Source organism: Danio aesculapii, chromosome 24, assembly GCF_903798145.1.
Source record: "Danio aesculapii chromosome 24, fDanAes4.1, whole genome shotgun sequence".
Lineage (NCBI taxonomy): Eukaryota > Metazoa > Chordata > Actinopteri > Cypriniformes > Danionidae > Danio > Danio aesculapii.
This window is the reverse complement of record NC_079458.1, coordinates 10,247,014-10,260,728: the sequence shown is the minus strand read 5'-3', so window position 1 is coordinate 10,260,728 and position 13,715 is coordinate 10,247,014. Positions and strand designations below refer to the sequence as shown.

General features: G+C 36.0%; 1 protein-coding gene across 2 annotated transcripts in view; it reads right to left on the bottom strand.

Moving 5' to 3' along the window:
* Positions 1-2,596: 2,596 nt before the first annotated feature.
* The window catches only part of LOC130218297 (matrix metalloproteinase-16-like), a 111,218-nt gene continuing 100,099 nt past the window's right edge, over positions 2,597-13,715 (bottom strand). For both annotated transcript variants that reach the window (XM_056450460.1, XM_056450461.1), the window contains 3 exons: positions 10,965-11,115; positions 10,774-10,889; positions 2,597-4,988 (listed from right to left, as the gene is read on the bottom strand). In XM_056450460.1, coding sequence (XP_056306435.1) covers positions 4,660-4,988; positions 10,774-10,889; positions 10,965-11,115 — 596 coding nt within the window. In that variant the 3' untranslated portion in view covers positions 2,597-4,659. The remainder of the gene's footprint in view (positions 4,989-10,773; positions 10,890-10,964; positions 11,116-13,715) is intronic.

The following is a 13,715-nucleotide window of genomic DNA, read 5'->3' as shown; positions in this document are numbered from 1 at the left end:
TGATTTTGGATCAGTTTTTGCAGATAATTGATATTTAATGATATTACGTTGTAAGCTAAATCCATTTATAGGATATAACGTTATTTTCAACTTAAAAATCGCAACATTTTTAAAAAAGTCAATTCTAAAGCATGTTCTGCATGAGTTTTTATTGCATTTACATGGCTTTGACCACTAGGTGTCCTTAGCATGTGCAGTTTCGAATGCTTCAAAACAGTTAGTCATTTGTTGTAGCAATTGGTTCAGTTGTTTCAAAGATTTGAAAAGCTTAATTTCTCCCATTACTATCGCAAGCTGGGACTCGAACTCAGGACCACGTGAATTCGGGATCTATCGGCGCCAACAAACAATTTTATTTTGATTTATTTAATAATGTTTTTTGTGGACCAAATGAACATTCAATATACCATGGTAGAACTGCTGTAAAATGTTCAAAATGTCATATATCTTTGTACCATGTTCAATATACCATACCATGGTAAAATAGTAACAATACTACAGTATTGTCATGGTTTCAAGTTCGAAATACCATGTTAAAGAAACCATGGTAAACATGCCCAAAATACCATAGTAGATATAACAGTAGTATAGTGATACAGTGTTTAAAAAGCCATTGTAAAACCATGGTAAAAATGTTCATAGCAGTATCAGAGTACTACACTCATTTAAAATGAGCTGAATCTACACAATTATTTAGGGTTTTTTGGGCATAACTTAATTGTTTTATGTTCAATCCACTTAAATTAGTAAAAACAAATTAACTTAATCGATTTGTGTTGGAACAACAAGAAGTAACCCTGCATTTTTGACAGTGTATGATGGATAAAAACATTTTGCAAACCCCAAAACTTTCTAAAGCACATACAGTCACTTTTAATCTTTAGCACCATTAGCATTGCCAATTAATTGATAGTGTAAAATGCTCACTCCAGTCACTTGCAGTGCAATCCAATGTGAATGTCTTCCATGAAGACACACATCTGATTGATACCCTAACTAGTCGACTATTCCTATCCCTATTCTCTCAGCGGTTGAATAACTGTTTGAGGTTTTCCACAGACAGTAACCAGGCCTTTAATCTGTCACCGCTCGCAGTGTTTTTGCTGAGTTAGATTTGAACTGGATCATGGATGACAGCTGGATGCCCGATCTGACCTCATCCGAGAGCCAATCACAACGAGTCTGTCTGTGTTGACTTTTTTTTTTTTTGCACTGGCGCAGTCTGAACGCCTCTGCCCACCGCTGACTCTTATTTTATGCTCCGATTCTTATCATGCTCGCTAAATATAACCACAGGATACACACCACCTCCATGATACTAGATGTTCTGCATTATTTAAAGATTGCCGTTTCCTCTCAGTTGCTCCGAGCTGATTTTCTTTGATCGGCTGGGATTCTGGGAAATGTTCAGATGCGATCATGAACACACACAGGGAGAAAGGGAAAGGAGCCTTACAAAAAAGTACCGTGGTGTTGTAGCATGGGGCAATGATGGTATTAAACTGTAATAATATGGAAATTCCATGATACCATAGTGTGTATATAAAGTCACTGGTCATGTTAAAAACACCATAGTAGTACCATGGTTAGATGGTATAGTTTATGCCATCTAACCATGGTACAGTATATAGATGGTATAGTATATACCGTAGATGGTGTAGCATGCACAAATGTTAAACAAATACCATAGTAGAATCATAGCTAAGTGGTAAATATACTGTACTATAGTAGATACTAAAGTTGGATATTGTTAAAGATATCATGGTCAAATTTCTGAAATACCATAGTGATATTATGGTATTATGTTCACAATATCATTGTAGTACCATTTCAAAAGTGCAATAAATACCATAGTAATGTGACAGTAAAATGCTCGAAATAGCTTTTAGTACAATGATAAAGTGTACAAGATACCATACTGGTACCATGAAAAAATGTTCAGTCAACTTATTAAAAATATTTCCCAATAATGGTTGTTTAATAGTAACATTTTAAAAATACCATAGTATTATTGTTGAATTTTGAAAATACTATAGTAGTATCATGGCCAAATTCCCAAAATACCATAGTAATTTTACAGTTAAATGTTCAAATTAGCATAGTGGTATATGATAAAGTGTCGAAAGGTACCATGGTAAAATGTTAAGTATACCATAGTATTATTATTTTAAATTGTCAAAAATACCATATTATGGTCAAATTATAAAAATTCCATAGTAGTATCATGGTAAAATTTCCAAAATACCATAGTAATGTTGCAGTTAAATGTTGAAATTAACATAGTGGTACAATGATAAAGTGTCCAAAATACCACAGCGGCACCATGGTAAAATGTTAAGTATACCATTGTATTATTATGGTAAAATGTAAAAAAAAATACCACACTAGTTCCATACTAGTATGATGGTCAAATTTACAAAATACCATAGTATTATGATCAAATATTAAAATGCCATAGTAATACCATAGTCAAATAAAAAAAATACCATAGTAATCTTATAGGTAAATGTATGCCATAGTATTATTATGGTAAATTGTCAAAAATATCACATTATGGTCAAATAAAAAAAATCCATAGTAGTATCATGGTAAAATTTCCAAAATACCATAGTATTATGGTCAAATTTAAATAGTTGCATAGTAGTACCATGTCCAGATTTCCAAAATATTGCAGTAATGTTACAGTTAAATTTTGAATTAGCATAGTGGTTCAATGATAAAGTGTCCAAAACACTATAGTAGTAGCATAGTAAAATGTTAAGTATACCATAGTATTATTATGGTAAATTGAAAATACCACAGCACTATTATAAAAATTCCATAGTAATTTTACAGTAAAAATAGCATAGTAGTACAATGATAAACTGTTCAAAATACTATAGCATTTTCATGGTAAATTGTTCAAATTACCACAGTATTAAAACATGTTAAAATGTCCTGCTACTATAATCAAATTCGATGGTAAAATGTCCAAACCTACCATGTTCAGTGCCACAGAATTACCACGGTACGTTTTTGTAAGTGAAAGAAAGGAAGTTCTGCGACAGTACCATGGTAACACCATAGTGCTTTGATATATAATTTGGTACTAACACCAAAACACTATGGTATTACCATGTTTTCAGGGGTTAGCTGAAAAAGTGGTTGTTATATTTTCACAGAAAGAGTAAATAAGTGTGAACAAAGCGCTGAAAGGCATTTTTAATCATATACTGATTAATTTATTAAATCTGTCAGGACAGTTCGTCCCAAACCGAGTCATGAAGTACATGAATTTGAAGAATGTCTCATATTTTTCCTTTTTTTTTCCGTAAAACAATGAAAAAGAAAAATCTAGCATCAATAGACACACATTCAAACACTGCTTGCCAGAAACACACATGATTTCCTTTAGACCGCTTTTTCACATCTAAAGGAAACGTGCCGTGAGTACCACTTTAAATTGAGGTTGAGACCATTCGATTTGTTCAAATGTACCGAAAAAACAACCTTAAACGTTTGAAAAAATGTTAATGCAAGCAAATAAGTATATGTTCAAACATCCGTTCAATGCGAAGAGTTGACTCAGAGACTGCGAGAGAACACAAGAACCAAAACTAAGAGTTCCAAAAATAAACATTAAAAAATCGTCCCGTTGCAGAAACTCTAATCACAAGCGAAACGGTGAAACGTTACATGATAAATCCTCGATTTTCTTCTTGGTTGATAATAAAGACACAGGACTGGATGTAAAGGCTTGCATACACTTAGAATCAAGCGCTGTCCTGAGTTGCTCTGGTGGTTCGGGTTCAAACGTCAAGATTTTAGGATCCCATTCAGACCTTAAAAACAAGGCAGAGTCCGAAGGAGATGACATGCTCATGTCTCGAATCTTTCGGTTTAAAAAAAGAAACAAACAAACTCTCAGATCCGAACAAGCGAGCGCTATGGTTCAAGCAGTTCAACCATCAAAAGGGATTCAGAAAAAAAGAAGTGATTCTTCATTGCAGTGGCTTGGTCTTCCCTCTGTTTGATATGCTTCAGTTTAGGCTGAGGTTAACCACCAATCTTCAATCTCAAAGCAATATTGCACTGCCTTTCCATCAGACGAAAAATATGAAGCGATGCTCGAAAATAAAACGAACGACTTAAACGACACAATCCGTAATTAAGGCTGTTAAAAAATATTGCAAAATATTTTGGCCCCTGTTTTTGAGACAGACTGCCACAACAGTCAAAAAACGTAAGATAGGAGAAAACGAAACAAAACAAGTGACGAAAGCGTCAAAAGAGAGTACGATCCTCTTTGGAGAGAGTCTTTTATTTGGTTTTGGGAGCGTTTTTTTTTTTTTTAAAGGGACATATTTTCGGTTCGCGTAAAAAATAAATAGACCGGAGCCCAAAAAAACCAACAATTTTTTTTCTTTTCCTTTTTTGAATCTTCAGCGTGCACTCGTAAAAACCTAAAGTTATAGCAATCGTCAATTTCCACGTTGGACAGTGGCACTGAATGCACTCGCGAGCCTCCTGGATGTCCTGTTGTTTTTTGGGTGGGGTTGTTGGAGCATAAACGCACCCCTCGTCTCCTTGAGAGGGGAATCAAAGCAAAGACTCTTTCTGTCTTGCAGGTTTTTTGGGGGGGTGTTTCCTCCACCATATATCCTCCAGTGGTGGTCCGCTTCACACCCACTCCTGCATGGAGCGTTTGCAGTACAGTATGTGTCGAGGCGTCCCCTTCCGCTTAAACTGAAAGACGGTGTAGATCAGCACCAGCAGACACAGCGCCAGCACGCAGGGGATGACGATGGCGATGGCTTTGACCGTGCTGGTTTCGTTGTCCAATTTGATGACCACGTCCTTGTCCTCGGTGGCGTGCAAGTCTGGGTCGATGGGCTTGAGGTCGCAGCCCATGAAGTCTTTGAGGATGGAGCGAGGGTAACCCGGCTCCACACGCAGCCTGTGGTTGTTGAACTTCCAGTACTCCTTGCCCTTGTAGAAGTATGTGAAACCTGTCGTGACACAGTAGAAACAGTTGAGTAAGATGGATTTGTTGGATATACAGATGAAGAAGTCTGAATTATCTTTATTTTATCCCAATTTCTGTTTAACGGAAAGAAGATTTTTTAAGATCTCTAAACATAACAGTTTTAATAACTCATTTCTAATTACTCATTTCTTTTATCATTGCCATGATGCCAGTACATAATATTTTCAAGACATTAGTATTTATCTTAAAGTGCAATTTAAAGACTTAACTAGGTTAATTAGGTAAGTCTGGTTTGTTCTGTAGACAATCAAAAACAAAACAATATAGCTTAAAGGGGCTAATAAAATTGACCTTAAAATGCTTTAAAAAAATTAAACTGATTTCATTCTTGCCGAAATAAAACAAATAAGACTTTCTCCAGATGAAAAAATATTATAGGAAATACTGTGAAAAAAAATCCTTGCTCTGTTAAACATCATTTGGGAAATATTTGAAAAAGAAAACCAAAATTCACAGGGAAAATAATTTTGACTTGTACATTTGTGGATGCTTGTTTTCTGCAACCCAGGCTCATTCCGAAAACGTAGTCCCGAGGACATTTCTGGAGACCGCGAAATACGTCCCGGGAGGTAGGTCATTTTGCAGTTTTTGGCGCCTTTTTGGCTTCTCGGATGTCTCCTGCGAGTGCCGTTCGCGCCCGCGCTGTTCTCGCGTGAACCAACCAGAGGCTGCTGTCGAACGAACGTCTGTCTGTCTGACTGGCTGAATGATTGACTGGGCGACCGGTCAACCCTCCTCCTTCCCCAAACCCAACCAATTTTACAGAACGACCCGCCCGCTCTAAACCCAACCAACGATTTACAAAAGCCGTCCGGTAAAAGAAAAGCCCTCGTACGATTTTTATTTTATATTTTTACCACGTTTTAGGATTTAACCACATTCCCACCCTGTTATGAACCTCTTCGCTTTATTTCTTGGATTCTGTTTTAGTCTTACCTGATTTCTGGAACCGCTCTTCCCCAGACTCGAACCCGCTCGTCGTCGTCGTGGTCAGCTCCTCTCTTGCGTCTCGAGTCCGCCGACGCACAGGACGAGCTAACCGAACAAACTGGTTGCAGCGGGAAAGCCCTCCACACGATGGTAAGAGGTTAGCCGGCGAGCGCTAAAATGAACGGTGTCATATCGCCCCGCAGCATTTGCTTAAAAAACGAAATGCAGCCATACATACCTCCGACTACATAATTCGCGGTCTCGAGAAACGTCCTCGGGACTACGTTTTCGGAATGAGCCTGGGTTGGTTTTCTGAATATAAGCAAATCTCAAAGTTCCTTTTTAAATACTGTGCATTATAATATTGTGCTGCCTAACTGTAGCATTTAAATTCAAATTGGTAAAATATGAACAAATTGAATAATGCTTGTATGTTTTTTAAAGCTTTATTAATTATGTAGGATTTTTAAAGTACTTAAATAAATTGTTATATGCTTTAAAAATATGTTACATATTGAAATATATATTGTAGCTTTTATTTTTGACATTTTAAACTGGGAAATGAAAATTGATTTTGATTTTGTAATGTTTGTAAAAATCTAAAAATGTATTTTAGCCTTTTATATTTGTATTGAATATACCGGTAATCTATTTAAAATTTGCTTTTCTAATATTTGTTTTAGATCCATATTATCTGTTTTTGTTTATAACCTTGAATATAATTTTCTGCTTTATTATATATTTAGTTTTTTTTTTAATTCAGTAATTTTTTACATTTTTTATAATTAGATTTTAATTTTTTTAATATATTTAGTCATTTTTTTAAGTTAATTTTAGAGATTTATTAAAAATAAATTTGTATTATTTTATTATGATTTTATAAATGTTATATATAAATGAATAAACTGGGTGGCACAGTGGCTTAGTGGTTAGCACTGTTGCCTCACAGTAAGAAGGCTGCTGGTTCGAGTCCTGGCTGGGGGGACTGTTAATTTCAATGGAGAGTGAGCAACTTCCAGTGACCTCCGTCTACGCAAGCGAGAGCGACCATTGGCAACCAGTTAGGCGTATCGAGCAACGCAACAAAGTCGAGAATCCTTCAACTTCATGCAAATAAAGAGCGTTTTTTTTTGAGCGACAGTCAGTAGGAGTACCAGTAGAGCTCACGTGATCTTCTCTCAGCTCTGAGACTGGCTCTGAGACCGGTTGTATTCTCCATGTTGTAGACCTACATGTTGTAGACCTACAGGCATCTACAAAATTGCTGCTATTGTGAATAAGGCATTACCGTTTGCATTTACGCTTTCGCAAGTGCGCAATGACTGCCACATTTCAAATGAAAAAGCAAAATCCATTTGCAAATGCATTTCCCATGTCTTACGAGCTATGAGCCTGATATATCTAAATAGCAGTATTAATTGCTTCATTTGCTTTTTCTTTTTCTCTGTGTCGTGCATGTAACCAAAACTTTATTTATAGAATAAAATAAATTTAAAGTCCCCCTCCACTGCAGAAAAATGGAAATGTCCAACTGTTGCTCCCCACATTAAACTTAAGAGCACATTTTTTCTTTATTTGGCATGATTGAGGCACAGGAGCTTTGAAAACAAAATTAGAAGTGCTGCCCAGCTGACTATTCTGATTTACTGTTCAAGAAAGAACATTATAGGCAAAACAATGAGTATGATATGATAATAAGCTATTATCATCAGGTTTAAGTTTCATTGTAGCCTAATAATGTTTTAAAAATTGTCCTGGATATCCTTCCATATGCAATGTTCAACTGTGCACCAACATTCATTCATTTTTATTCATTCATTTGTTTTTTTCAGCTTTGTCCCTTTATTAATCAGGGGTCGCCACAGCGGAAGGAACCGCCTACTTATCCAGCATATCTTTTACGCAGCGGATGCCCTTCCAGCTGCAACCCAACACTGGGAAACACCCATACACTCATACACATACACTAATGACAAATTAAGCTTACTCAATTCACCTATACTGCATGTCATGCAAACTCCACACAAAAATACCAACTGACCCAGCTGTGGCTCGAATCAGCGACCTTCTTTGTGTGAGGCTATCGTGCTACCCGCTGCGCCACCGTGACGCCCCATGCATCAACATTTGTTTCTAAATGTCATCTTTTGTGTCCAATAGAAACGAAGGGACTCGCTCCATTTTGAAACAACACAGGGTGAGTAAATGATAACAAAAGCATTTAGTATTTTCATCTCAGCCATGATGTACTTGTGAATAATCCAACCTGAACTTAAACAAACCTCCCTTTCCACCTAATCCATTAAACAAAAACCTCCAAATCCCAGAAATCAAAGTGTTACAAATCAAAAACGAGCTCAGTGTGATCTGAAAGACGCTAAACCGACAAAGAAAGGCTTATCATGTTATCACAACATCCACTCTTGCATTCAACCTACTCTGGAGCATCCGAAAAAGCCATCTCCCCATGATCGGCGGGCCATGATGACACATAATGAGGGTCAATTTTCTCACCCACAGAGGTCTTCTGGGTGACGTGCTGAAAGAAAGCCCACAATCGCTCTCAAAGTGTGCTTCGCCAAGCCCTTTCTCTGGAAGATCAATCCACCCTTCACGCTCAGATGAACGCCTGCGTCCACGGGCAAACCTGGCACTGCGGACGGGTACAGATGGCTCGAAAACCTGCGAGCCTGAAGCTACGAACTGAACTCATGCAAGACGTTCCACCCCGGAGCCCCTGCCAGAGACTTTGCCCTCAAACTACACAAACTGTGCTCTTGTACAGAATGGAAATAGGCCAGTGTTAACCTCAACTGCTTTAAAGTCAGGATACACACAAGTTCCCAAAGTCTTTTGTTCTCTTATATCTGAGTCAAACAATTCAAATAAAAAATAAGGCGTGGCTGAATTTTAACAACAGGGATTTGATTGGATGGTCGTGGTTTGTTATTGGTTGATCTCACATCACATTATATCACAATATAATCTTTCATATCATTTGGTATTGATAAATATAAAAAACATTTTTTACAACTCATTTACTGTAGGAATATTACGATTTTTTTTATTTAACTACTTTATTTTAATTTATCAAATCTACCAAGTATATACCAAGTAAAAAAAACTAACAAAAATATCTTGTCTCTTCTGTCGTATAATTAAAAAAACATGTGTTAAAGAGTCTTATAATCTTGATAAATAAAATGTTACAAAGTGTGCAGTGGTAAAGTGTAAACGCTGAACAATCAAAGCAAACTTTAAGGTTGATCAACATCTGTAAGATGTCAATATTAATGATACAGTAAACCTCAAACTCTGTAAACGAAACAAATCATGACCATCAGATCTGAACTTTCAAGTAAAGGAACCACTCGTCATTATTCAAATACATATTGCAACATTACAAATCGTGAAGTTGAATGACTACATTACCCCTATGCTAAAAAAAATCTTTCAGATGGGCTGGGATGCACAAGAAAAGAAACCAAAAAGCCACTCTGGCGACATCCTCACATTCTTTTTTATTTACAATCTCCTCACTGCTGCTAGTCGCGGCACTCGTTTTCGCGTGTGTTGTTATTCTGACCTGAGGTGGCGATGTTGAAACCCAACTGGAGGCTGTTCACATATTGCATCTAAAGGCGCGTGGTTTCCATCATCATTTTCAATGCGCTTGTGCTCCCCTGGCGTCTTTCATAACTAGGCGACCATCAACAGTTTTCTCAGAGGATGACAAACGGACAAACCATTGCTGCAGTTCTGATACATGTTTTATTTATGGAGAAGATTAAAAAGCACTGCAGTGTTTGGGTTTAATGTGTATATTCCATACAAAGCTTGAAGCAGATTGGTTAGTTATAGTTATATGAATTGTGGTGGGCACATGGCATTCTGGAAAGTTGAAATGTTTATCAACTGCGTGTTCCTGGAAAATGCAAGCGTGTCACGGGCGTTCTGCTTGCACACCATGTGTGCGTCGCTCCCTATTTGCGTGCACAAGCCACGCTCCTCAGTGGGAAATAACCCCAAGCTTATTGGCATTCCTTTCAAAACGTGTGCTCAGCAGACACATTTTATAACGCTTCATACCGAAACTACATACCAAACTTTTTTTATCATTATTGACAATGGTCTTCGGTCAATAAATACCGATACAGATTTTATCGCTCAGCCCTAGGGTTATTCATACCGGTAAACGGCAATCAGAGAAGAGATGTCATTGAAGAGTGAGAGGAAGTTATTTTAGTAGAAAAAAAGTACATTAATTGTGAAATAAATAAGCACATGATCTAATTATTTATGATTAATACTTCAATATTGTCAATACTGAAGTATACTAATTTAGTATTTTTTTATATATTGTCAAATTTACTTGTTTTCTACTTGAAAAGTAATCATGCTGTAATTATTAGTTAAATTGGCTCAGCAACTCAACATATTTTAGTAATATTTTTGCTTTGGTGTGCAAATAAAATTAAAATAATACATAATGTTATGAATATTATGCATGTTTATGAATGTTATGAATATTATAATAAAACATTGACACAATAATACATTTTCTGTAATGTTCCTAATACACATCATACACAATAAAAAGGTATAATACGAATTATATGTCTAATATGCTTTAATGCCTTTTTCCAGGCTCAACAACATCTGTCCTACTAGAAGAAAAACTGCATCCGCCAACATGAGGGTGAGTAAAATATTTTCTTACGTCTTCATTTACATCATGTTTTACATCACTTTCGTGTTTAGCATTATCAAACAAATTTAAAAATAGATGAAAATCATACAATAAACATGACCCATACCGTTAGCTTTATCCACAAACGCTCCCTGTGGAGAATCTGGGACGCCTTTCCACACTGTGATGGACTTGGGATAACCGGGATCCATCGTTCTCATGTCCTCATTATATCTCCAATACCTGCGCACAGATTAATGGAGATGAACATAACACACACACACGCACACAAACATAAACAGACTGTTGAACACACACCTGTCTCCTTTGAAGAAGTAGGTCTTGGCCACGTCCTCCCACCAGACGGCCATCTCTATACTCTGCTCCGGCATGCCGTTCCCAAACATTGTGATGTTCTGCGGGTATCCGGGCAGGAGCATTGTGTCCTTGAACACCCAGAACTGCTTCCCTACAAGAAGCAGAAGAACAGAGGGGGAATCAGAGACTCTCGCTGGGATCTGGCTTAGTTCGAGAATCCAAATGTCAATCAGAGGCTCAACTGACTGACTTTAACCCTTGTGTGCTGTTGGGGATGTTTTCATCCAATCGGGTGATTTTGAGCCTTAATTTGGCCACAATTTGCTCTGTGTTTCAGCAAATGGAATGATTTTTTTGGAATGGAATGATCTTATTTTGACACATATTGTGCGAAAATGCTTAGATTTTTTTTTTTTACTCAACAATACACTTTTGACTACCCTTTCATTATGTTGGGGGCTGTTTTTGCCCCATTGACTTCCATTATAATGACACTTTTTGATTGCAAAGCCTTGACACCATATAATCGTGTATTCTTGATTGTTGGTGGTTTTCCCTGTTGGGAAGAGTTAACATTTTCAATGTTTACTCAGGGTGTCTGCGGGGTAGATAAATTGATCAATCAAGTTGATATATCAATGTAGAGAGATTTAAGGCCCTTAATAAGTATTTTATTTATTTATTTTGTTTATGAAAACAGATTTTTTTAAATTTTATTTAACAGGGACAGGGCTCATTAATAAACAGTAGAACTGTAAATAAGCCAGAGTTAAGGACTAATTTTCATCTGTTGCCCTCTGCCAGATTTTAAAAGGCAACCTAAAATCAACAAACACATCATCACACTTACAAAAACAGTAAAGTTACATAAGACAAAGGGATAAAACCTGTAATAAGAATTTCTTAAAGTGTTAGACAAAAGAATTACACATGATTACAAACTTGTGTAGTTTCTGAAATCAATGTAGTTTATGTGTAGTTTATGTGTAGTTTATAAATCAATGTAGTTTATGTGTAGTTTCTGAAATCAATGTAGTTTATGTGTAGTTTCGGTGTAGTTTATAAATCAATGTAGTTTATGTGTAGTTTCTGAAATCAATGTAGTTTATGTGTAGTTTCTGAAATCAATGTAGTTTATGTGTAGTTTCTGTGTAGTTTATAAATCAATGTAGTTTCTGTGTAGTTTCTGTGTAGTTTATAAATCAATGTAGTTTCTGTGTAGTTTCTGTGTAGTTTATAAATCAATGTAGTTTCTGTGTAGTTTCTGAAATCAAAATCCTGCTAGATTTGACATCATGCTGCTTTGTTTACTGCAGTAACTAACCAAGGCAACAACATTATTTCTGCAGTTCTATAGGCGCCAACCTGCTGAATTAGCTAGGTTTAATAGATTTTTATTCAGTATTTGAATAATGTTTTAGTTTTGGATTAGTTTCTTCCATTAGTATTTAGTAAATATACTAAAATCTCGCCATTGTTTCCGGTTGAAACCTAAAGTGGTTTTAAGGTCTTAAAATGTATGGAAAGAGTCTTAAAAAAGATCTTAAAAGGTATTGAATTCCACTTTCTGATTCCTGTATATATTCTGTTACCGTTGATCATACTGTTGATTGAATGTGCTTATGGACAATAGACATATACAGTTGAAGTCAGAATTATTCACCCCCCCCCCCCCTGAATTATTTCCCCAATTTCTGTTTAACAGAGAGATTTTTTCAACACATTTCTAAACATAATAGTTTTAATAACTTATTTCTGATAACTGATTTATTTTATCTTTGCCATGATGACAGTAAATAATATTTGACTTGATATTTTTCAAGACACTTCTATACAGCTTAAAGTGACATTTAAAGGCTTAACTAGGTTAATTAGGTTAACTAGGCAGGTAAGGGTAATTAGGCATGGTTTGTTCTGTAGACAATCTAAAAAATATATATAGCTTAAAGGGGCTAATAATTTTGACCTTAAAATGGTGTTTAAAAAATTAAAAACTGCTTTTATTCCAGCCAAAATAAAACAAGTAAGACTTTTTCCAGAAGAAAAAATATTATCAGACATACTGTGAAAATGTCCTTGCTCTGTTAAACATCATTTAAGAAATATTTAAAAAAGAAACAAAAAATTTAAAGGGGGACTAATAATTCAACTTCAACTGTACATATACATTAATTATGGATACATAGGTATTTAATTTAACCGCAATTATGCTCATATGATACATTAAATTCTTTGTATGTAAAAACTATGTGAGCTAATCATAAAACAATCATGTAAAAAGAAACTGGAACCGCTGATAATCCGACACTGAGATTATACTGCTACAGAATCCCTAATATTTACACCATTTCCAGATAAATGTCCATTTCAGCAAAACCAAACATTAAATTTCACAGCTCAAGCACTTCCTGTTTGCTTTTAATTACCACGACCAGGCCTTTGACCGCGCGACTGCCACCGTTACTCAGACTTGACATCTTAAAGTGACAGTTCACACAAAACTGAAAATCAGATGATAATTTGCTCTCCCTCAGGCCATCCAACATGCACTGTAGGAGACTCTTTTTTTATTTTTTAGTGGAAGATTTTTTGATGAAACTTTGGTTCTTGGTGATGCAATTCAATGGCTGACAGCACTTTAAGAGTCAAAGAACATATACAGGCAAAACAAAAGTAATACCTGTGGCTCCTGAAGATACTTTGAAGTTATATGAAAGGGAAGTGGAAGAAACTGAACATTATTTACAACAT